Consider the following 25,293-nt stretch of genomic DNA (forward strand, 5'->3'; position numbering starts at 1 on the left):
GCAGCCCCTTACCCTGAGAGAAGCTGGGGTGTACGTGGTCCATTCACCCGTGTTAGTTAGGTTTTCAAAACCTGCATGAGTTTCCCAGGCTCCCTTTGGTGGCAGCTGTCCTCCTCTGGGCTCTCAGTCCCATTTCTGTAGCAGGCAGTAATGGAAACGCTTTTTTGTTCCTTTGTACTCCGGTGGCTCACAAGAGCCATATCCTCCTATGGCAATGAGGTTACAAGGAGGAGGGCTGGTTTCAGAGGTGTCCAAAATGCCACAGCCTGCCGGGATCTTGACAGGGCTACCACGTTCAGTCTGCCTTTAATTCAGGACACCGCTTTATTGCAGGGGCATTGCCGGAATCCATCCTGTCTGCACTGAAGCAGGGCTGATTTATTTAAAGTAAACTATTTTGTTAGGACATTTCCAATGCAAATAAGTGAGTTATGAAAGTGGTTTCGAGGATGAGAATTACAGTGCAAAGTTACAGCAGTGGTGCATTTGCATGGGTGATGCTTCTTGTAACTCATTTGCCTCCTGTGCTGTCCACTCTGCAACAAAATGCAAATCCCAAGGGCATGCATATTCATCGGCTGCTGCACAGCTCACAGCTGCTCAGGCTCACGGCTTAGGAGCTTTATTAAACATCGTTCTTGATTACAGATTGAGATGAGCAAAACGTCAAAATTGCCTCAGGCTCATTTCTTCAAGCTCAGGAGTGGGGAAAAAACCACAGGACAGCCGAACACCAACCCAGCCATTGCTGTGACCCCACAGGGGGGCAACTGTGCAAAACCCAAATGTCTGTAGGGGCAGCAGGGATGCTGAGAATGGGAAGGGCTGTGGTTCTATTGGCTAAAGCTGGTCGGATTCTTCTGGCTCCTCGGTGGTGCCCACAAGGTTTCTGGTAGTGACCCTGTGCATCCCAGGCTGCTGTTCTCTAAGGGAAGGTGGTTTGCCATAAGTTCACAGGAACCTATCTGCTTTTCACCAGAACTGGTGACTACAACATACATACACTGAGGTCTTGCTTGTAACTGTGGATAAATGCTTGCAAGATCTTTCCACACAAACATCTCCTCCTCGTGGAGGTCCATGGAGTTGACAGCAAGGATTGACAGCAGAGGATTCATAGCGTTTGGTGGAGGGAGAGAGCCCGGGCAGTGGGCAGCGAAGCCTCCCTGGTCCTTGCTTTGCTCGCAGTTGTGGTTCTGGGCTGTGTCCTGCTATGCTATCTCCTGCTGTCAGTCCATGCCTGGGAAGTACAGTCTGCATCCCACAGACCTCTGCCATTGAGCTCCTCCTGCTTGCTGTGCAATGTGCTCAAAGCTTGCCTAGTTCAGCCTTGCTCATTGCCAAGACTTCTTGATGGGCTTCCTCGCTGGATATCTTTCTTGCTCAGATTTTAGCACCGTGGGCTGCTGTTTTGTAGCAGTTGGGCTGGAAGCGTCATCCTCTGCTTGGTGGATGTCTGCACGTTTCTTTCCTGAGGATTTTCACTTGGCACTCTGACCTGGTGACCTTTGTAGGTCCCTTCCATCTCAACCCTTCTATTTATTCACTGTGCTTTCTTCCACAGTGTTTGCTCCTAGCCCTTGTCCATGCTGATGCAGAAGCTGTTCCCCCCCCAAATAGGGGTCTCAGTCTGTCTCAGCTGGGGGGGCTGATGGATTCAGAGGGATGCACCATAGTGGTAGGGAGGTGCTGCTGTTCCTCCTGCCCTGGCTTGGGCAGGTTTGTGGATTTAGGGTCAGAGTGTGCCTACATGAGACGGGACTGGCTGGAGGAAGCTCTGGCAGCTGCAAGCTTGGAAAGAGCTCAGCCTTGCATAGGGCCAGCTGGAAGCTGTAGCTCTGGGCCACTTGCTCCTCACCAGCTCATTAGACAGCCCCTGCTCCCCACCTGGTGCTGCCAAGAAGCCCCTTCATCCCCTACTTACTGGGGCAGGCGCACCCACACCAAGGACAGATCCTCTTTTTGGTTCTGCTTTCGGTTCTGCTCTGCAGAGCAAGGGGCTGTCAGGACGTGGGCTCAGTGGGCTCATGGAACGCATGACTCCTTTCCACCACCCTGCAGCAGCACATCTTGCACTGCTGCTTTGAACTCTGCAGCAGCAAAAGCTGCCCGAGTCCATCCATCTGCCCAAGCTACATGCTGCTGCTGCCTCCTACTGCCCAAGGTTTGGCCTCCAGTGCTGAAGAAAACCCAGTTTCAGAAAGAGCTTGGCAGTTGGCCTGTGGCTGGCTTTGCAGGGCCTTGCTCCATCCTGGGCTGGAAGGAGCATCTTGCTTCTCTGGGGTTGGCATGGATCCCCATTTAAAGCCATTGATAAAAGAGATAATCGAGCTTTATTTTGCTTGCTCTGTCCTACTTGAGAGTGGCACTGTGCTGAGTAACTCGAGAAGAACCAAATCATCACTCCAAAATGTGAGAGCTCAGGGCAGCATCATGCAGTGTGTGCTGCTCCCACGCTGAACAATAAAAAAGCAATGGGTGCATCTTTTCCTAATGAAGCCTATTTAGATTCTGCCCTGCGTGCATCATGGCTTTAAGCACATCCGGAGGGGCTGAGGTCTGCGAATGGCATAGATGGGTGAGGAGGGAAGAGCCTGACTCTTGGGACTGGGAAGTGATGCTGGTGCCACTGAGATCCTGCGCACCTGGGTGAAGGAAGACCTCCCAGCCCCATTCCCAGCACAGGGAATACCAAAACCAGGCACCCAGACAGGGTTAGCAGATGCCACCTTGAGTTGCTTCTAGCAGTGAAAGCCGTGTGCATTGTTAGATCTCATCAGGAGAGGGCAGCCTGCCTTCACCATCAGAGCTGCTCATTCTGCTGAGCTCCTGTCACTCCTGCTAACTTTTGAATTATATTTCCCCCCATTCCTGGGGTTTTGACCCCAGCCAGGCAGCAGGGCAGCAAGGGACTGGGAATGGCAGCAAGGGCACAGTCTGTGCCATGTCCTGCAACCACAGGGTTCCTGCTCTGGCTGTGGGTTCCTGGCACGTGTTCCTGCTGGCTGGCTTTTTAACGCTCCTCTCCTCCCACTTTATCCCGTGATCAGGGCATCACCTTGCACCAGGGGAGGTGGTTCAGGTGCGATATTAGGAACCGTTTCCTCTCCCAGAGAGCAGTGAGGCAGTGACGGTTGCCCAGGGAGGTGCTCCAGTCAGTGTCCCTGGAGGTGTCCCAGTGCTGCAGGGACGTGGCACTGAGGGATGCGGCCATGGTGGGGGTGGGCCGGGATTGGACCCGCAGATCCGAGACCCCGCAGCGCTGACCTGGTTTGCTGCTCTCCTCCCGGATGAGTCACGCTGACCCGCCGGGTGCCGCTCCGTAATTTCCAGCGCAGCTTTTGTTCCACACCCCCGTGACTCAACCAGAAAAACGAGATCGAGGTTCGGCGCTTTTTCCTCGTTGTCGTTCCCCGCCTTTCCCAGCACGGCTCCCACACGGCCGCATTCGGGCACGGCCCGACGGAACGGCGGCAGGGGAGGGTCGGCGGCTGTGAGGGGACGGCTCTGCCCCGGGGGGCGGCGGGCACAGCGCCGGGACACGGCTCTCAGAGATAGGGTTCGGGTTGCGCTGTGGGGAGACGGGGGCTGGACTCAGCGATCCGTGCGGGCCGCATCCAACTCGAGGCGTTCTGTGACCCGATGTCTCCCACTCACCGCAACCGCGTCCCGTCCCGCAGCCCACGGCGGGCCTCGAACCCGTGGCCTCCCGAGTTAAGACTACCGCCTTACCACAGCCCCAGAGGCGGGCGGGGCGCGGCCACACCTTGACCCCGCCCCCTCTCCCGCCCCCGGCGCGGCCTCGCCTGACGACGGCCGCAAAGCGCTTTTTCAGCAGCCGCAAGTGAGGTGAGTGGCGGCTCCGCGGTGCGGGGGGGGGAGGGGGTCGCGTCCCCCCGTTCGCAGCCGGGGCTCCGCCGGCGCGGCAGGGCTTTGGCGGCTCTCGCCCGCATGGAGGGGGGCGGCGAGGGAGGGGCGGGGGGCCGGTCGCTGTTACGACGGCGCGGGTCCCGCGGGGCGGGGGACGCGGGCCCTCAGCCTTCAGCCGGCCTCCCCCCCCCGCTCCTCCCCGCTTCCCCGCAGGGGTCCGGCGCCGCCGCTGCCCGTCCGCCGGGGCCTCCGCGCCAATGCTGGACCTGGAGGTGGTTCCCGAGCGCTCCCTGGGGAACGAGCAATGGGAGTTCACCTTGGGTAAGTCCGTGCCCGCGGGCCCCGCGCTCCGTCCCCGTCCCCCCTCTGCCCCCCCCCCCCGCGCTTCGCGGCCGCGCAGTGCCGCGCCGCTTTGTTTCCCTACCCCTCCCCCCCCCCCCCCCCCCCCCCCCCCCGGCTCGCTGCCTCCCTTTGTCTGAGGTCGCGGTGCACCCCCTTCTCCTCCGGCGGCTGTGCCGTGCCATGCCGTGCCGTGCTATGCCGTGCCGTGCCGTGCCCCCCGCCCGCTGGGCCACCGCCTCGTCCTGATTTCCAGCCTGACGCCCCCTCTCCCTCACGCCCCTCCTTGGCCGGTGCCGGCCTGCGCGGTGTGTTTGTGCCCCGTGCACCTGGCTGGAGCTGAGACTGCTCTTGGGAGACTGCAGGCGCCGAGGGCTGCTGCGAGGTTTGGGTTGGGTGCAGCCTGATGGCTCGAGGGAGCGTTAGAGCAGCTTTGGAGGCCTATCGGCACGGTGCCCCGCTCTCAGAAATCTCGGTGGTCTCCGCCACTGCGTGCCCATGCCTTCACGTTGTGCTTGGAGGTCCGTGATCCCTTAGGGGTGCGGATTCGTATGAACCCAGTGTGGTTGGGTTGGAAAGGACCTCAAAGCCCACCAGGGTCCAGCCCTCTGCCGTGGACAGCACTGCCATCCTCTGGGTCAGGTGTTGCCTGAAAACAGGTGCGATCTGAAATGGTGTTAATGACCACTTCTGGGGTGTGCACTGCACTGCCTCCCCCCCAGTGTCCTTCCTTCACAAAGAAGTGAAAAAGGAGAGAGAGGAGTATGGAGACGTGACTCTTGTTTTCCCAAGAACTCCCCAAAGAAGCCCGTTAACAGTTGCATGGCTAAAATTATGTACTGTGTTTATGTCTGTGTGTACACACGTATAGATGTGAGAGGGAGGAAACTCAGCTGTAATTCTTGGAGTAAATATAGCCACCACGTGATGAGTCTAACGTATAATTAGCATGACCTGGTGGTACGGAGCAGAAGGCTGACTCGGCACCACGACACTGCCCTGTGCTTGTGCTGTGTCCTGGCTGATGGAGACACTCTGGCTGTGCAAGTGGAATTGCTGCTGAAAGTGGGATCTGTGCCGTCCCACTGTTTCCCTTGGCACCCATGTAAATCTGCTCTCATCCATGCCCATAGCAGCACTCCTGACCTTCTGACTGGCTCCCAGCATTGTACCTGCACTGGAGGTGACCAGGGGGAAATGCCGGAAGAACTTCTCCTATGAGTTCCTGGATTGTGTTTCTGGCTGCTCCGTTGACTCACTGTGTGACCAGAGCTTGAAAAATTTTGCCAAGGCTGAGTCTGGTTCTCAGCTGTTGCCTGGGTCACCGCACCTCTCAGGCTACATTCCTGCTGTTTGAAAGAGGACAATTAAATCCTTATTTTGTAGTGCCTGTAGCTGTGTTATTAGTGTTAGATGTGTAATTTCTAAGGCACACGTATGTTTCTGCTGCCTTTTATACTTTCTTTTTTGACAGGGTTTTGCTTCTCTTTGTGCACTGAGATTTGTCTTTTCCTTACCCCTTCAGAAAGACAGAGGGCTAGAGCTCCCATCAGTGCTGCTGCTGAGGATCAGGGTGTCAGTGCCACAAGGGTGGAGAGAACTATCCCAGATTCCGCACTCTTCCCTCGCCTCTCTATTAGTGGAGGCGGAGGAGGATGTTGTCCCTTCTATGTTTGGGTTCTGGGGGCTGCTCCTGGAGAACTTAGCTTCCTGTTTGTAGCTTTAATGCATAGTTGCATGGCAGAGTTTGCTTGATTCTCAGCAAAACAGAATGGAATCAGCCCATGTCTGTTTGCTTGCAGCGTGAGAGAGCTCTGAGTAATGGCATCATGTGAGCTGTTTGCACGCTCGCAGACCCGCGGTTGCAGCAGTTATGTTGGGCTACAAACCCATCTTGGTTTTGTGTTCCACCACGTGGGTTTCTGAGGGAGCCCTGCTGGCACTTGCTATGAGCATATGCTCTGCAAGTATCTGGGAAATACTGACTTTGAAAATAAGTCTCATGCTTTGAAATCACCTTTGCTGTTTTGGAAGCACAGCTTCTGCTGGGTTAAGGGATGCGTGGCTTTCACAGCAGTATCTTTGGTCTTAGAATCATAAACAACAGCAGGAGGCTGTTCCATTTTGGAAACACTATTTACCACTCAACTGTTGTTTTCAAGCAGGCTGCTCTGTTCAGCTGCTCAGGCTGCGTGGTGGCTGTTGTTTCCTGACGAATAGGAAGCAGTTCTGCTTAATTGTGTGCCTCTGTACATGTTGGTTTTGTTATTGTTGTTGATAGATACTCAAAAGAGCACTCTTGGAATTTGTAGTGTTTTCTGGTGTAGAACGTCTATGTGCAACCACCTGTTCTGTTTTTCTTACTAGCTCACACTTATGGCTACAGTTTCACCAGGAACATTTGTATGTGGTATTTACAGATGGAATCAGTGTAGGTCTAATGTATCAAACTGCCACAGCTGGACACCGTGATCCCAGGAGGGCTGCACTGTACAGGAGTGACAGGCACGTAGGTTAGTGCTGTGCTGTGAAGTGTTAGGAGAGTTAAAGCAGAACTGGTGCTGATGGAGGGAGTAACGTGTGATTCACAGCTGAAGAGAGTTCCATTTTTTTCTGTAGTTAATATCTAAAAGGTGCTCTGGAGCTCTGTGCACTATGAAGGGCATAGCCTCTATCTGAGAGCTCCTATGTTAGCTGTTAGCCGAAGGAAGCTGGAGCTCCTCTGCTGAAGTTTTCTAACAGAGGCAATTTGCTTAAAGTTTAACTAAAAGTACAGAAGAAAAGGGTGAGGAATGTAAACGGAATGTCAGATATCTAAATCATAATTGACTTGCAGTAATTACTGAGGAATAAAACCTTGAAATTATGTGCTCATGCTCCGTCTTCTAAATGCCGAATTCAGGAGCACAGTCACACGCCACTTGGAAAGGCCCTGGAGCTGCAGCTGGAGTATCTTTATCTTCATTTGCTTTTCCTTGTCAATTGTGCCGTCTGCTTGCTGTTAGAAGCTGCTGTGTGCTGAGGAAACTGTAAGCTGAGAAGACAGAGTGCCTTCCTACAGCTGTAGCAGCAGAGCTGCTGTGAATATGTTGTATTTTTATCTCTCTTATACAACTGTTTGGTCAGTTATCTAGCCTGACTGAAAGATACACCATAAAATGCACCCAGGAACTTGTGGAGCGTGCATGAGAATGCTGACTGACTGACACCAGCAGGTATTTGTTCCACGCTGCCATATCGTTGACTGGATTGCCAACCCAACTTTCCTTATGTGCTGCAAGCTGGTGGGTAAACAATGGCCTTTCTGTTCTAGAGCACAGGTTTGTGCTGATAGTGTGAGTCAGATAGGCTTCTTGGTTGATTGCATGCCTGTGTGTCGTAATGCACTGTTTGCCAGTGATGACTCTGCCTCGTCCATAACCTTTCTGCCCAGACATGGGGTGAGCCAGTCTCTGAACTGGAGAAATGCCGCTGTTGTTTCTTGCAGGAATGCCTTTGGCTCAGGCCGTAGCGATTCTCCAGAAGCACTGTCGCATTATCAAGAACGTCCAGGTTCTCTACAGCGAGCAGGTGAGTACAGATGGTCTGGTCACATCACTCACTTCATTGTGTCTCGCAATTAGGGCGCCATGGGCCGCACGGATACTGTAGTGATAGCACATGTATTACTCAGAACTGAACTGGATCACATCGGAGGTGTGATCATTTTTGCGTCATGTGTAATAACCCTCAACACACAGTGCAGTGGTTTAACAGACACCAGTTTTGTGTATGCAGTGGTGAGGTGCTTTTGTTGTTTTCCCTATAAGGAAGGAAATGTTCTGTAACTTGCGGGATAATTCTAGCCTTTTTTTTTTTTTTTTTTTTCCATTGTTGTTGTCAAGTGTTACAGTATTATCCAAATCATAGAGTCATTATGATGGGGAAAGACCTCACATATCCCCAGATCCAACCTCACCCCCATCATGCCCACTGCCCACATCCCTCAGTGCCACATCCCCACAACTCTGGGATACCTCCAGGGACGGTGACTCCTACCCCTCCCCGGGCAGCCTGGAGTTTGACCACTCGTTGCTTTCTTCGTTGCTGTTTGGTTGGGTGGTGATGAGGAAATGCTTCCATACTTTTCTGGATCTGCGGATCTACCTGCAGATAGGGCAGTAATTTAAATCCATTAACGCGTTAATCATTCTTCGTAATTGAGGATTTATTAGTTCCTAACATGCTTGACTTTGTCCAAAAGAGGACTAGAGGGGAAACCATTGTGCTGAATCAAGTAAATGTATTATATACCAACTTTACTTTGAAGGAAGGGAAAAGGGTATGGGGCAGAGGAGGCCCCAAGCATGTTATGTGAAATGTACTTCAGTCAGAAGATTATATGCATGTGTTGTAGGTCTTTGTGTCAGGAATAAGGCAAAGTCTGCCAGCACTTAATTTTATTTTAGAAGTACTGGTTGAGGTCTCATGTATTTACAGTGAGAACTGAATGGCTGAGGAACAAGCTCAGCTCTGGTGGTTTCCTGCTGGATACGTATTTCATGTAATTAGATGAGTTACCCCTTTTGTTTCAGATCACGTGTATTTATGGCTTTCACGATGACTGAGTGTTGAAATTGTAGCTCTGTGTCCTTGATGCGTTTGGAGGTGCTTTAGTTGTCTTATTGCAGTATGTCCCAGAATTGTATCTAGGCTTGTTCAGGTAAGCAGTGAGGCTGCTGTTCCTCTTGGTTTTGTAGAGTCACAGGGTGAGCAGTCCTGTGCTAGAAGGCATGTTGGACCTGTACCTCTTATGAGACATTTACTTAGTTCAAGTTGTTCCAGCTCATTTCTGATTCTAGAACTCTGGCAGCAAGCATTTCCTTTCAAAAATTAATACGACAATTAAATGCAATTAAATCTGCCCACATCTCTCCTTTTAACTTGACGTAAATGGGATGCCCAAACAGTGCCAAATCTTTACGAACCCTTTTCTGTGAAATGAAGAATTTTAACTCTTGTTCATATTAAGTGGTGTGCTGAAATGCCTTTGTGTCTTTTCCACAATCCCTTCCTCTGGAATTGTGTTGGTACAGTGATGATGGTTGTTTCTGCAGCTTTGTGCAGACTGGGAGTATGGCTCATCTGTCTCTTCCTCTAGGAAGGTCCTTCTCTCCCCCGCTGCCTGGCACCTTCCTTCTTCATACCTGTGCTTCTCTTTTGCATGCTGAAAGTCACAAGAACTAAATTTGTACCAGCGGAGTATAGGAGCATTTGGCTAAGATAATTAGCAGACTTTTCCGCAGTTGTGTTTTTTTTCCTCACCCACTCACAAGTACTTGTAATGCTCTCATTAGTTTTGGAATAGCCTGCTTAGAAACCAATGAGATGCAGATCAACAGTGCGGTAGCTCTGAGATGGGATATGTATTTTAAATGTAATGCATCACAGTTTTTTTGCTGAATCTGTAGCCTTTCTAAATTCATTTTGTAAGGGTCTTAAGGAAAAAAACAACTCTCCTAGGATCAGAATTAGACCTTTATTCTCAGACTTGTGGCTCTAGGTCAGTGCTGCTTCAATTCTAGACTGTATCACAAGAGTTTTGTCAGTAACTGTGAGTGAAGTATTAATGCTGTGTAGGGTGCTGTTAGGACTTCAGATAGCGTCAGGGGAGAAAGCAACGGGAATGGAGAAGGAGAATCAGCAGTACAGGGGCTTGAAAGCCCTCAGGATCATTTGGACCTAGCAATGTGATGCTGAGGATGTGGATTGGAAAGGGGTGGGAGCTGAGGGTATGCAGGCTATGGTGCTGGCATGGCAGCAAGGAGATGAGACAGTTTGGGATGAAACCTAGAATTCTGGCAGTCAAAATGCAGACTTCTTCCAGTAGAACAAAGAAGTAGAGTAGCAGTTTTAAGACTGCTTAATTCTTAAGAAGGGCTGTATGATGTGGCTGTTCATACAGAAGCTAGAATGTACCCCCGATGTCCCATTCTCTGTCGATCTTCTGCTGGATAACCAACTGGAGCAGCTCTAGGGCATGAGTACTGCCACCAGCCCCTCATGTAACCTCTTTCCTCCTCTGAGCAGGCAGTTATGGAGGGTAGAGCTTTTCAGAGCAAGTGTGAAGTGTGTTTTGTGTAGTAGAATATCAAGTAGCTGAACTGGGACCAGCAGGCTGTATATGCATGAGTTGTACCAGTGCAGGAGTGAGCTGCTTCCGGAGCTTCGCAGCAGGCTGAGGTAGTGTGGAGCTTGTCCAGACACAGGGAAGCCAGTGGAATGTCTCCTATTGACTGTGGCAGACTGCAAATTAGGCCTTGAGTTATGATTCACGGTAACTATGGAAACCAAAACTCACAACAGAAGAGTCTGAAGCCTTTCTTTTCAGGTCTGAAGAAGACTGACACTCCTGGCTTTCTGAAGTGGAGAGCTCTCTCACTGTCCTTCTGTCGAGTGATGTTGTGATGCAAGATGTGAGATGTGCTGTTATTTCCATGTGCCAGGATTGTTGCAGACTGCCCTGTGTGATGCCTGTGTGTGATACTAAGCTTGATGTGTTTGTTTCTGAGGATGCTCATTTTCTCTCTCAACTTAATGGACAGATGCCCTTCTGGGAGATTCAGAAACCCTATTTGTTGCTTGAAGATGGACCCTATTTGTTGCTGTAAGAAGGCATTGAAAGCTTTCACCAAATGTATTTGCATTATACGTATTAATTGAACAAACAATTGTTTTCTGAGGCAGTTTTGTTTTTTCCTTGGTAACCTATCTGTACACTGATTATATATCTGAATGGAGAAGCCTTGAAATTACAGGCCTAACAGCTTTTCTTGTTTTGCAGTCACCTCTTAGCCACGACCTCATCCTTAACCTGACTCAGGATGGAATCAAACTGCTGTTTGATGCTTTCAATCAGAGACTTAAGGTAATAAAACACCCTTCCTACAAGGAAAAGAGTGTGAGACTAAGCCCTGGGATATACTGACAGTTAAAGTAATGTAAATAAGCATGTGATCCTTTTATGCATTTAATGTACCATATTTAGTGCTGCCTTGTGATAATGAACTGCATTTCTTTTTTGCAGTTCCACATCTGCTCTTTCAGGTGACTGAGTACTGTTCTGCCTCTCTAGGATGCTGTACGTAGTTGAGAAGCAAAATAAAGAGTGGGTGGTTGCTAACCTCCCATGGCATTTATGATCTCCAAAAGTCTGTTGTAAAACTGATGTGAAATGGATCACTGTGGGACTGCAGAGATATGGCTGAATCATTACAGTGTTTTAAAAAGCTTTCATAAGCGCAGCATTTAAAATCTCTGTATCTCCTCAGTATTTGGGATGATCACAGATTCAGGCTTTGGCAAACAGTCATCTGAGCACAGTTCTCTTCTCTCGGTGCCCAGGGGCTGGTGGGGCTAATGGTGTGTGAGTGCTCTGCTGCAACTGCCAAGCTGTTGGACGGTTAGCATTTGAAAGCAGAAGTGTGGGGTTAAATGTGAGGCCAGAAAATCTGTGTTTACCCTAGAGTTAGCTTTGGAGTGTGGTGCTCACATCCATACTCCAAGGCTTTGCAACAGTCAGAGCTGCAACTGCCTTCCCTTTACTTGATAAAAACAGCAGCGAAACATCCATCTCCAAATCATTCAAAGAGCATAGCAGCAGATGAAGCTGTTCAGATGCTTCTGCTGTAAAATCATTACATCTAGCCCAACTCTGTGGTTATTGGAGTCAGTAGTAACCTGTAACACAAGCATTTTATTCTGGGAGATTTCAGTTTGTAACTGCCTTGTGAAAGTTTCTGCTTTGTAAACTCATTCCTACAGCAACATGATTTTTTATTTTTTATTAAGATTTGGAACTTACAGTTATTCAGATTGTTTACTTGCATTTACGGTTCTTGCGATTAAAATCTCATGTATTCTTTGTCAGATAGACCTTTATCGATGTAACCTTTATCAATGTAACCTACACCTGTAGGAAACCTTGGCAAAAAAATTTTGTTTTCTGAGGAGGTGGAACTCAAAACCAAATCTCTCCAAGCAGATGTCTTACTCCTCTCCAGTCACTTGAATGTCACTGTCTGCTTGTTGAATTACTACAGGTAGCACTAGCCATGACTTTGCATCCGAAGGTTTTGCTTTGGTATCACTTCAGTGCTGTTGTACAAAAACATGCAGGTTTTTTTGCCTTGCCTTTCTCCCTGTAATGTTTTTGAAGTATTTTGTTTAAAAATTGAGCACACTGACCAACCTCTTCTGCTATGTAGCAATTCAGTGATCAAGCGATGTATTTCTTGCTTGTGAACTGTGAAGAGAAAAGCTGTGTAAAAACATGCAGTGCAATGAAAACTACTTGTAAAACTGATCCAGAAGCTTTGCAGAAATTCTGTGGAGTTGCTTAGAAGTGAGCGGCAGCACTTGCTGGAGGAATAGTGTGGGTTTAGAATAAGTAATGCCTGTTTTTGAGGTGTGACACTGTTTTCAGTGTTGCTCAGCAGCAGCTAAACTGAAGAATTGGAGTATTTTTCTTCATTCTTTGCTTTCTGTGATTTGTCTTTTTTTTTTTTTTTTTCTTTTTCAAAAATGCAGTCTTGCTTTTGGATTTAGTTGTGAGAAAGAGGTTGGAAGAAAGCTACAAGAATTGAAGGACTTGGCAGAGCCGAAGTAGCTCATGGTAGCAGCGTTCCTAAAAAGTTTCCTCTCTGTTCAGGGAGCTCCAGGATGTCTGTGTAGGCCCTCTGTTCACTTTCAGGACCCAAAGCAATGCGGATGTTATGCGAGTTTGTAGCTGATGTGGAAGAGGTTGGGTCAGATTGTGAAAGCATTACTCCACTGTGAATTTTACTGTAGTGACTTCTGTCCAGCTCCCATGGGGAGAGGAAGTTAGTTTTATAGTGCTTTGCTATTATGGCCGATTAGAAGACACCTGGACACATCTGTGATTTGTACTTGGTAGGATCCATCACAACAGCTTGTGTGACTAAACTGCAGATTTTACGCTGCTGGGCCAACTAACTGCCTTCTAGTGGTGTAGGCAGACAGTTGTTATTGGTCTTCTCAGTTGTATGTTCCTCTATATGTAGAACGAATCAAGCTAATATTCTGTGGCTTCAAAATGAGTTGTTTTCTGGTGCTGTGGCCTGTTGCACTGATTCTTCAATCTATGTTGTTTGTGATTTTGACAAGATTTTTGGACTAGATCTAAATTTTGCGGAGCTGTGCTTGTTTCTTCCTTTGTGGTAAGCCAAAAACAGTGTTGATGTGAATTGATCTACCACCCAAATTGTGGGAACAGGGCTGATGGCAAACTGGTGCTTACTGGCAGCACATTTCTCCATGGGGTGGGCACCTCGTGCTGCAACGTGCTGCCCTTCATTGGCTGTTCTCTTTTGTTGCTCTCTGTTCTGTCTCTTTGTGTTCAGCAGAATTTCAGGAGAGCGTCTGTCTGTTGAGGAATCTGTTTGCTCTTCTTTAGGGTAGCTTTGCTGTAATTTTAGTCATGCGTTTTGTGCTATGCTTGTTGGTTGTGTCTTGAAATGTGGGCTTCCCAAGGAAACTAGACATGCTTCAGAGAACTCTTCCTGCTTTTTATGAGTCAACAGCATACCACTGAATGTTGATTTATTAATTTTATTTTTTCTTTCATTTTTTAATATATAGTGGTTGGGGCATTGCATGTAGCTCTATGTAGGGTTATTTGCCAGGCATCTCCCCAAACCAGGACTTCATTCTTAGCTGGCGATACGTTTAGGCTTTACAGCCACACACAGAGGCATGGTCCCTGCGGAGTTCTGCTTTGTGCTCCAGCTGAACAGTGCATCCTTCCAAAGCATAAAGAGCACTTTACTTTTTTCTCCACAGAAATTATGATGGGCTCTGCCCATCTTCCTTTTCCTGCAGACAGAGGAACACGACTGTAGTGTGGAAGAAGAGTTTGTTTGACCATGATTACTTGCTGATCTATAATCTGTCTAATGTCCAGTGTAGCCCCAGAAATGTAGTAACAGTCACCCAAAAATCACATAAAATCATTCTTGAATGCCAGTTTGCAATAATGTATTTAGAACAAAAGAGCCAACTTACTATTGACATGCATATTAATGATTCCAGGGGATGAAGTGTGAAATATTAAATATACATGTTAGAATATGTACTGTGGCTTTGGTTACTTGTGGACTACTCTTTATGTTTTCTGCAGTGGTTGGAGAGATAGATAGGGAATGTTACTGCTTAGTTTTGCTGTATTTAGCATTTCCTTTTTTTTAAAAAAAAAAAAAAAGTTGAAGTGGAAGTGGTGCAGTCAGCACTAGGAATTGCTGCCCTGTAAAAGCACTGTTCAGGGTAGTAGGAGTGACCCAAAGGATGGCCTGCTGCTTGGTTTTCATGAGAGGATCCCCTAAGTGGCTTACTTTTGGTCTTGCCTAATTGTAGTCTATGCAGAAATCAAGATGCTGGCATGCTATTGGAGAGGCACATCAGTATTGTTCTACGCAGGATCCAGGGGTACCACGCTGAGTCCACAGCTGTTCTTCAATACTATTTTGGATGTGCCATTGCTGAATGAGTTTGTGGAGTTTTGTTATTCTGAGATTTATCCTAGCAGAACTGATAGGGAAAGGACCAAGCATTACAAGCTGGCTTTACCTTCCCTGCCTTCTGACAAGAATTTGCCTGTTATGGTGTGCAAATATGGTAATGTTTGTTTCTGTTTTTCAGGTGATTGAAGTTTATGACTTGACTAAAGTGAAGTTAAAATATTGGTAAGTTGAGATCTCTGACAGTTTGTTTTTTTTTTTTATTCCAGTGACTAGTTCCGCTCCTTTATTTTGTTCTGAACTCATTTTCAACCATTCTCATTAAGAAAACAATAACTGCTAATAAATAAATGTAGATAATCAAATGCAGTATTTGAAGAAGGTTATTCATTTCCTTTGCTCTTGGAGACTTCTCCAATTTAAATGTGTTGTTGCCTTTAGTAAATGCTTATATCATCCATTCAGTACTCTTAGGGCAGACTCATTTTGTTTTTCAGTGGTGTCCATTTTAACTCTCAGGCAATTGCTCCAACCATAGAACAAATTGATCAGTCGTTTGGAGCAACACATCCAGGAGGTAAGTCAAAATATTTCTGGGAATGAGAAGTAAACCTAGATTGAGTGACTTTTTTTCTTTAAAGTCTTTCCTGTGTATGTCTGCCTGGAGAAATGTGTAGAGACTCCTGTTCTCAAATAATTTGAAGTTGTGTTCCAGAGTGGCCATGTTTTATGGCTAGAGTCATTGGCACAGAATGCTCTCAGATATCATTAACGATCTCTCTTGAACTGCCAGTACCAGAAAATTCTGAGCTTTGTTGTTGCTACTGTTGTTTTTACACGTTTTTGTGCGTGGTATGCTCTTACGTGTCCTTAGGGATTAAGTATACCATGACCATACAGACATTTGAGCTGATCTCCACGTAGAGCCAGGACAGTTTGCTGGAGCTCTGTGCTCTGAGAAACTTAGTTTGCATCTCTCTGCACCCCCTTCCTGCTGCTGGGAGATGCGAAGCCTTGGGGCAGCATGACCAGGACTGGGGCAGGTTTCTGTAACGTGACTTGAACCCACAGTGGCTTTTACAGAGCTACTTGGCTTTTAACACCTCTATAGCAGTCCTCTGCTTACATGTGAAAATTGAGTTCATCTGGGGGGTTTGCTAGATGATGAAAATAAGCAAATGGTGAAATAGAAGAGGAAGATATTTCTAATTAAACTGCTCAGAAATGGAGCCCCAAATTAGAATAATGGAAAAGAAGTTGAACTACATGTGGTTGAGAATATCTTTTTCTATTTTTAGCTCAACTGGGTCTGTTTGCTGTAGTCAGGGTGATCCCAGAAAGACTGGAACTTTTTGTGGTCGCTGGTGGTTGCACGTCCAGTCTTTATGCCTACTCTCTGCAGGCGGTTTCTTGTGCATCACAAAACAGGATTTATTAACTGTAGAGGGTCTTGTGGCACAAGTAATATAGTTGCACAAAAGCCTGCTGTAGTGGTTGAATATCAGATGGAGATAAATGGAGTTCTGAAGATTTCAAGCCGTAATACTCCAAGGATCAGAGTAAGCCTTTTTAAATTTCACTTCAGTCATGATCTTAGCATTTCCTTTTGGGCAAACTCTGAGATCTATAGTTAGCTATTGTGGAAATAGTGTGTACAAGAACTTCATAGAGTTTAGGAAGGGTAAATGTGGCTCCATGCCCTTAACAATTAGCAACTTTTGATTTGTTCTGTGACGAAGACTATTTGCAAATATTCAGAAAAAGCTAATGTAAAATTGTGGTGTTGTGAAACTTACAGATGAGATGATCATTTCTGTTTATAATAGGACTAGCATGTTTTATTACTGTATTAAATTTGCATGCAAGCACTTAAATATGTAGTTTGGAATCACGTGTTCTCAGGCTTGCCAGATCCTCATGCACCTGGCACATTCAATTAAAACTTGCTTGCTTAATCTGATGATAGTTTTCACCTGGTGACATGTAGATATGCAAACCTATTTAAGCTGTTGGCTTCAGTCACTGCTTCACTAGTGTGCAAGTGCTTGCTCAGTTTTAATTTTGGAAATCCAGTATGTTCCATTAACAGCCTACTTAGAGTAAGTGCTCTATAGTAAGCAGTTCGGTCATAAAGAATGTTTGAAGTGTATCACGCAGTGCAAATTTTTGGTTATTTTCTTTTTCCTTAAACAGAAAAGGCAAATCCAAGCAAACAGATACAACGTAGTAGTTTTCAGGATGTGGGAGGGGGGGGATTGTAGTGCTTTTGTGCCCCACCAAAAATTTGAGAAAGATGGGAAGACAAACTTTCCCCATTGCAGCGTGACAAAAGGACCAAAAGCCGATCTCTATCAATGACAGTATGACACAGCCATCTCTCTCTCCTTTGTACTGTTATTTCCCATAAAAGCCAGTGCAAACTCTCTAAGATGAAGAGTATTCTGTTTGTCTCTCTGTGTTAACATCCACTAGAATTTCATAACAGAATTTGGATTTCCCTTAAACCAAGGCGGTTGCAGCAGAACTTTCCTGCAACAGGACACAGTGGTAGTTTCAAAGGATATTTCAAAAGGTTAGCAGTGTTGTTGGTTTTATTTTTGTGTTTGTTTTTTTTCTTGTTGAAACCTTCAGTGAGCAGTTCTGGTTTTGCCCAATCAGTGGTTTAGAAAAAGGAAAAGTCATCAGAAAAATTGTAATCATCTTCATTACCTTTGGCTGATGTTAGTTTTGGAGTGTTGCAGTATCTTTGCCATGGAGCTGATTGAAATGTGAGTGCTCTGAAGGTCAACAGCTTCATGAACACCAAGGCTTTATACCACTTTTCCATCTTCTTTCCATGGTCTCCTGACCTGAGCTTCTCCTGGGGAGCGCTTGTTCCTGCCAGTGATTCTGTTGTAGTCACATCCTGTGGATGTGGCTGCTTGCCCAAGCACTGTTCAGTGTGGGTAAGGGTTGTGGGACTGAACGGCTGTCAGAGAGAGTGTCACAGTGGAGTTACTGTAGGGGGGAGACCCCTGTTCTCCAGCTCTGTAGCTCTCAGAGGTTGCCCAGGCTCTCCTGGGGTGCCAGAAAAGTCTTGTTCTTGAAACCAGTGGGACTTGACTTCTGACTCTACCTCTGTTTTGGTCAGGACTGGCTCTGCTTTGCTGGTAGCTGTGGCTTTGTCCCATCCAGCTCCATGGGAACTTTTCCCAGCTGCCCACACTTTGCTGCTTTCCTGGAAGGCAGGCTCCCTCCCATTCCCTCTCCCAGAATAAAGAGGTCGTTTTGCAAATTCAGCTATTTCTAGCAGAGTTAGTCTGCAGGGTACCTGGGTAGTGAGTTAAAAAAACAAAAAAAAACCAAAAAAAACAAAAAAAAACCAAAAACAAACAAACAAACAAACAAAAAACAACAAAAAACATCCAGAAAATCCAGAAAAACCCCTAACAACTAAAAAACCCACATAGGTATTTGTGACATAGGATCTTGAGGGACATATGAGAGACCTTAGGGATAAGTAAGTTCCTTGCCCTTTAAATCTCAACATCAACAAACATTGCAGGGGGTGGGGAATCGATGCGATGTGTATAATCAGATATCACACTTGGCATGACTAGGGGAAAAACACTTCTCCAGCTGGCTGTGGGCTTTGGAAAAGATGCATCATAATTTATCACATGAGAGAGACTTGTGTAATTTTCCTGCAGATCAAAACATTTCCCTCTCCCCACACGTTTTGCTGTGAGTGATGGGCAGGGAAAATGCTCTTAACCAGCACATTCTGCAGCAAAGACAAACGATGACTTCTGAAAGCTTAGTGCTTGTTGCCTAACCATTATTTTTCTATCCTGGGCAGTCTGGCATCATACGGCTATCTTGTGACATGTCTCTGAAGCTGAACATCTAAAAGGCACTTTGTTTTAAAAACAAACAAAAACAAAGCCACAATGAAATGCTTTTTCGCTCTAAATGATAAGTTGCTATGTTTTCTTAAATGTGAAACCATAAGAAAAAAGAAGAAAAAAAAAAAAACAAAAAAAAAAAACAACACTGAACCAATTTCAACTGCATAAGTGGAGGAAAGCAGCTTCTCTTGCTGCGGGGTTTCTTCATTGTGATGTTTTTGTTGTTTTGCCTCTGCTGTTTTCAAACCTTTCTTCAGATGATCCAGCTTCCGTGTGTCAGAGGAACACTGTGTTCCACCCAGCGGCTACCAGGGGCAGGTTGAACCCAGCAGCATTGGTTCCAGAGCTGCTCCTGAGCTGCCAGTCTCCAGGCATTGTTTTTAAGCTTTCCACAGTCTCACAAAACAATGTCTCGTCAGAATAAACAGTGGGGTGACTTTTATTGCTGTTTTATAGATGATGTTGAGCAATTAATTGCAATAAATCAGGACATTCGTGACATGATGGCAACTGGAAGTCTGTGCATGCCCGGATGTATTATCCTTTTTAAAAGCTGGCCTATCAGTGAATGTTTCTGATGATGCTAGTTTTAATTATTGTTACAGGCGGATCAGGACTTGTGTGTCTGATGTCTTCTTGTGTTACTGTGGCATGCAGGCTGGAGCTCCCCTTGGTAAAGACAAGGCAGGACCTCTGAGTTTTTCCCACTTGAACTGAGGAGCTTTCATTCCAGAGGTGTGAAATACCAAATTGACCAACATTTTGGGCTCCTATGCTTGAAACACCTCTTGGGCAGTGCTGTACAAGTGTCACACAGCAGAAAACAGAGTTGTTTAGTGGTAATAGTAGCTGCTGAAACTATTTTAATGATGTTAAGTGATTGTTGCGTTGTGTAATTGCATCATTAGGGATATATTAGTGCCTATGGTCTTATATAGGCAACTCCTACTTTAATAAATTTCAGGTTTCTTTTAGTGCTGTCTTTTGACTGCAACAAATGAGCAGCAAACCAGTTAGTGCCCTGTGTGATTGTGTTCCTCCCAACCACATCCTCAGACCTGGTAAATTAATTGACCTGCTATGAAAGTGCAGTTAGATGTGAACTGCCATGGAATTTTGTCAATTTTTGCAACTGTTTTTTTCCTTTCTTTTTTTTCTCTTTTAGTGTATAATTCAGCTGAACAGCTCTTTCACCTCAATTTCAGAGGACTGTCGTTTTCTTTTCAGCTAGACTCCTGGACTGAAACTCCAAAGTACGAGGTCAGCAATCATTCTTGGTTAATGGATAGTCTTTTTGCCTCTATGGTACTTGCAAAATATCACCTACAGCGTGTCTAGCCTGCAAGTAAAAGAAACTAGTAATTTGGAAGAAATTTAAATCCTCAGTCGTGCTCTTATTTGTGCTGTGTATTCATTTTGGCGTTAAAACATTTTCCTCCTTTTCTCAGACTACACACACTTAGAGCTTTTGCTTGTGTCATGCACCAGGACTAATAATTCTGTTGTTGAAAAGAATGTGCTAAAAATACGAGCTCCCTCTGTGCAAATAAATAAATATTAGGCAGTCTAATGTGAAGCTCTTTTTTTTATCAGATATTTTTGAATCTCGTCATAGTGATTATGCAACAAATCTAGGACAGGGTTTGTAAAATACATTTTTGTCTTAAGTGTCCTTCAGCGTGTATGCTTTTAGAAAGCCAAGTGAATGAGCTTTATTTGTGATGCCTGTTGACACAGTTGGCTAAATGTTTGCATGAATTACTGAATGATTGAATGCGTTACTGTTTTCTGAAATCTTTGGAAATAAAGTCACATCTTTTGTGATTTTCACCTGTGCTAATAAAAACAAACTTAGGACTAGTTTTGTATGAGGCTGGGGCTGCTTTCAGTTTTATTGTCTGTGGTCCTCAGTAAAAAGAACGTGTGCAGTATGAAACCGGTAGTAAAACAGAAAAGGGTCAAATCAAAGTGTGAGAGTTCAACCACCATGGTGGCATTTTTTCATGTCGCGGCTTAGCTCTATAGAAGTTGTATTTCAACATATGAGAAAGCATGGAGCTGTTTAGGGCAAGTAATCGTTTAGCAGTAATGAAGGTCAGCTGAGTTCAGAAATACTAGAATCGTTAAGGTTAGAAAAGGCCTTTAAGATGATCTAGTCTACTGTAACCCCAGTGCACCGTGCCAACTAACCATCTCCATCGCTGCTGTATCTCTATGGTGACACCTCTTCTCCCTGAGCAGCCCATGCCAGCACCTCACCTCTCTTTCAGAGAAGTTGTTCCTAATCTTGAACCTCAACTTCCCATAGTACAACTTGAGGCTGCAACCTCTTGTCTTACCAGTAGTCATCTGGGAGAAGAGGTTGACCCCTGCCTCACTACAGCCTCCTTTCAGGGAGTTGCATAGTGACGAGATCTACCTTAAGATACTTCTCTAGATTGAACAGCCTCAGTTCCATCAGCTCTCTCCATTAGACTTGTTCTCCAGACCCTTCAGTTCCTTTGCCCTTCTCTGGATACAATTCCAGGGCTTTACCGTCTTTTCTGCTGTGGGGGACATGAAACTGAACACAGTATTTGAAGTGCAGTTTCACCAAGGCTGAGTACAGGGGCATGATTATTTCCCTGTCCTGCTGGCTGCTTTTCTTCTGAATATAGAAGCCAGGATGCCACTGGTCTCTGTGGTCACTGCTGGCTCATGTTCAGCTGGCCGTCAGCTAACACCCCCAGATCCTTTTCTGCCATGCAGCTTTCCAGACAGTCTGCCACAAGCCTGTAGTTGTGCGTGGGGTTGTTGTGACCAGAGTGCAGGACCTGGGACTTGGTCTTGTTGAACCTTATCCAATTGGCCTCAGCCCATTGATCCAGCCTATCCAGATGCCTGTGAAAAGCTTTCCGGCTTTCAAGCAGATCTGCACTTCTTCCCAACTTGGTGTCATCTGCAGACTTTTAGAGGGTGTGCTCAGTCCCCTGTTCAGTCCCCTGCCCTAATCTTGACCCTGGAGGATACACCTGTTCAAGTCATAGGCTGCCATCTTCTGCAGGAGAACTATGTGGGAGATGGAGTCAAAGGCTTTACTGAAGTCCAGCTAGACTACATCCACAGCCTTTCTGCCATCCACCAGGCAGGTCACCTGGTCATAGAAGGAGGTGAGGTTACTCAGGCAGGACCATGCTGATCCCTGGCTGTCCCACACCTTGTATGTGATTGCACTCAAGATGATCTGCTCCGTGACCTACCCTGATACTGAGGTCAGGCTGGCAGGCGTGTAGTTTCCGTAATTCTCCTTCCAACCTTCTTGTAGGTGGGCGTTGCATTAGGAAGTCTTCAGTTGCCAGGAACCTCCCTAGCTGATCTGTTGGGATTGCTGATAAATGTTGGAATACTGCGTGGCAATCAGTTGTGCTGGTTCTCTCAGCACCCTTGGGTGGGTCCCATCTGGCCCCTTGTAGAGCAGATGTCTATTTTCTCCTGAAGTGTGGAGGTTTGTTCTGCTCCCCATTGCAGTCTTCAAGTTCAGAGGGCTGAGTACCCTGAGCATAACTGGTCTGATTGTTGAAGATGGAAGCAAAGAAGGAATTGTGTATCTCAGCCTTTTTCTTATCTCTGGTAGTGTTTGCTGCTGCATCCAATGAAGGATGGAGATTCTCCTTGTCCCTCCTTTTGTTGCTAATGTATTTGTAAAAGAGATTTTTGTTATCTTCTGCAACAGCGGCCCAAATAAATTCTATCTGGGCTTTCTCCTTTATGCTTTTCTCTCTGCATATCCTAGCAACCTCCTTGTGCTCTTCCTGAGCTGCCTGACCCTTCTTCCAAAGTGGGTAAACTGTTTCCAAAGGGACTCTCCCAACCAGTGTCCTAGGCAACCCTTCAGAAGTCCAAAGTAGCATTTTTGTTGATCCCCTTCCTGACTTAAGCAACAGTAGAGAACTGTATCATTTCATGGTCACTACGCCCAAAGTGGCTTCTGACCATCACACCAGTCCTTCTTTGTTTGTAAACAGCAGGTGTAGTGGGGCACCTCCTGTGGCAGGCTCTTACCAGCTGTGTCAGGAAGCTGCCTTCTGCACACCCTAAGAACTTCCTGACTGTGTTTCTCTCTGCTGTACAATATTTCAAGCAGACATCTGTAAGTTAAAATCCCCAACAAGAGCAAATATGAGAAGTTGTGTGACTTCTGCTATCTGCTTGTAGAATCTGCCTCTTCATCCTGTTTGGGTGGCCTATAACTAGGACATCAGCCTTGCTGGCTTCCCTTCCATCCTTATCCAAAGGAGAAAAGCTGAAAGCTAACGATAATCCAAATAGAATATCCCAAGAAAATACCTTTTCTTGTAAAAGTTGCAAGTGCATCTATAAATTAAATGGCTGAACTCCTATGAAGGTCAGTTCTTATATCAAAAGTCTGAAAGAGTAAGAATGTGATGTTAAGTAGAGCAGAAGATCTATGCAGTGAATGAGCGTTCACCAGGTGAAGGCATTTTGCAAACCAGCATCAGTGTTAAAAGGATTAAATTAATGCAGTGGAAGAGGAAAAAGAATTTCAACCTTTTAATAGGTTGTATTTAAGTTCTCAGAAATAGGCTATCGGTTCAAATGTTCTTAAATTTCTACTTCGTGGTGGTAAAACCAAGAAAACTTGAATTCTCATAGCACACGTTGCACACATGGCTAACTGACAAACTAGTGCCATCTTTTGGTGGATCAGTGTAGTGAGCACTTCACCCCAGCTTTGGAATCTCCAAGTAGTGTAATGTAAACTCACACCATGTACAAGGGTGGATATTTTTACTTTTTGCCTCCATGTGTTTGACTAGAGACTCACCCGGGTTGGTAAGTATGTACTGTATTTCTAATGTAACATTTGACCTGAAGAGTTTCTACTGCATCAGGTTAACAAGGGTGATTCTCTGCCTCCTCAGCCTAACTTTGCACATGGTCTGGCTTCTCTGCAAATTCCACATGGTGCGACTGTGAAACGCATGTACATCTACAATGGAAACAGCCTGCAGGATACCAAGTGCGTATGGCTGGTTGTACAGTTTTGATAATTTACTATTTGCGCTATTTCCTCCTCATTTATGTAGGGTTTTGCAAATGCTAAATGTGGTTATATAAACTCAGTTTTTTATTTCAGTCTTCTAGGAATTAGGTAGTGTTCAGAACGCCTTCAGATATAAACCTCTTTCCAGTTACTATAGGCATTGTCCTCTGACCTTGTTATCAAGTGCTGGTTTGATTCTTGCTACTTACTTTGTTTTTTGCTACTCACAACTCTTCTTCTAGACAAATGCAACTCCTCGTGTAAGGCAGTCAGTCAGTTGGTAGTGTATTGGTGTTATTTACATCATGGCAGAACCTTGCCAAGAGTCTTACACTCTCTTGCAATATAAAAATAAATTATTTTAAAACTTTAGCCATATGTGTAATCTACCATATAGCCTATATGTCTTCAATTCCCTGTCTGAGTTTACTGCTCCCAGGAGGTAACTGATGGAATAGCTGTGTTTGAGCATAGTGTTTTCTGTGGCATTGTGTTCTGCCCTCTTCTAAGCAGTAATTTATTGTACAGCATTTGATGTTTTGCTCTTTCTAGAAACACTGTTCCTGCAGTTTGCTACTCAACTTAAAATTAGATGATTGCAATTTAATGGCAGGAGAAGGTTAACGCATTAGTGGATTACTACTAAGGAAGGAAGAAACCTTGTTTACATGGACACTTTCTCTTAATTAGAAATATGCACTTTAGAGAAATGTCTGGGTCCATCCATGCCGTGCTGTGCTACAGTGAGAGCACGCACTGATACAGGGCTGTGCTGCTCATGTTTGCCAGCTTCAGCCACTTCATGTTGCCTGCCCTGCAGCTTCAGCCACTGACATATAGGAGAAAGCCCCATCAAACTGAAGCACAAATAAAGCAGCTGTTTGATTGAAGGGTATCTTGCTGGTTCCTGGGATAGTCTTCTCAGATATTACTGAAATTGAATTAAAACGAGACCCAGGAAAGCAATGTGATCGTGTATGGTTTATCTACACAAGCTGCTTTTATGTTCTGGACATCATGGAGGATGAGAAGCCAGACGTGAGCCAGCATTGTGCACTTGCAGCCCAAAAGGCCAACTGTGTTCTGCGCTGCATTAGAAAAGGGGTGACCAGCAGGGAGGGGGAGTTGATTGTCCTCCTCTACCCAGCTCCATCTGCAGTGCTGCATCCAGGCCTGTGGCCCCCAGTACAGAAAGGACGTGGAGTTCTTGGAGCAGGTCCAGAGGAGGCCACTAAGATATCAGAGGGCTGGAGCATCTCTCCTTTGAGGAAAAGTTAAGGGAACTGGGCTTGTTTAGCTTGGAGAAGAGAAGGCTCTGGAGAGACCTTATGGTGGCCTGCCAGTACCTGAAGGGGGAACGTCTGTTTACAAGGGTGAACAGTGATAGGACAAGGTGGAATGGTTTTAAACTGAGACAGGGGAGAGGTTAAGCTTGGATATTAAGAGGAAGTTTTTTACCCAGAGGGTGGTGACGCACTGGAACAGGTTGCCCAAGGAGGCTGTGGATGCCCCATCCTCGGAGGCATTCGAGGCCAGGCTGGATGTGGCTCTGGGCAGCCTGGTCTAGTGGATGGCGACCCTGCAGATAGCAAGGGGTTGGAACTGGATGAGCATCGTGAGCCTTTTCAGCACAGGCTGT

At 46.1% G+C, this 25,293-nt stretch overlaps 1 protein-coding gene across 3 annotated transcripts in view; it reads left to right on the forward strand.

Annotated features, from left to right (window-relative positions):
- The first annotated feature begins 3,724 nt into the window (after positions 1-3,724).
- PHAF1 (phagophore assembly factor 1) overlaps positions 3,725-25,293 on the forward strand; it is a 33,258-nt gene continuing 11,689 nt past the window's right edge. For 2 of the 3 annotated variants that reach the window (XR_011904999.1, XM_072346606.1), the window contains exons 1-8: positions 3,725-3,849; positions 4,084-4,191; positions 7,697-7,779; positions 11,033-11,116; positions 14,905-14,948; positions 15,221-15,300; positions 19,776-19,870; positions 23,533-23,630. Coding sequence is in view for 2 of the 3 variants with exons in the window: in XM_072346606.1 (XP_072202707.1) it covers positions 4,128-4,191; positions 7,697-7,779; positions 11,033-11,116; positions 14,905-14,948; positions 15,221-15,300; positions 19,776-19,870; positions 23,533-23,630 (548 nt within the window). In the remaining variant the exon portion in view is untranslated. Of the gene's footprint in view, positions 3,850-3,877; positions 4,192-7,696; positions 7,780-11,032; positions 11,117-14,904; positions 14,949-15,220; positions 15,301-19,775; positions 19,871-23,532; positions 23,631-25,293 lie in introns of those variants that run through there. The other variant, XM_072346607.1, reaches the window with a different exon arrangement.

This window comes from Excalfactoria chinensis, chromosome 11 (genome assembly GCF_039878825.1).
Source record: "Excalfactoria chinensis isolate bCotChi1 chromosome 11, bCotChi1.hap2, whole genome shotgun sequence".
NCBI classification, from domain to species: domain Eukaryota; kingdom Metazoa; phylum Chordata; class Aves; order Galliformes; family Phasianidae; genus Excalfactoria; species Excalfactoria chinensis.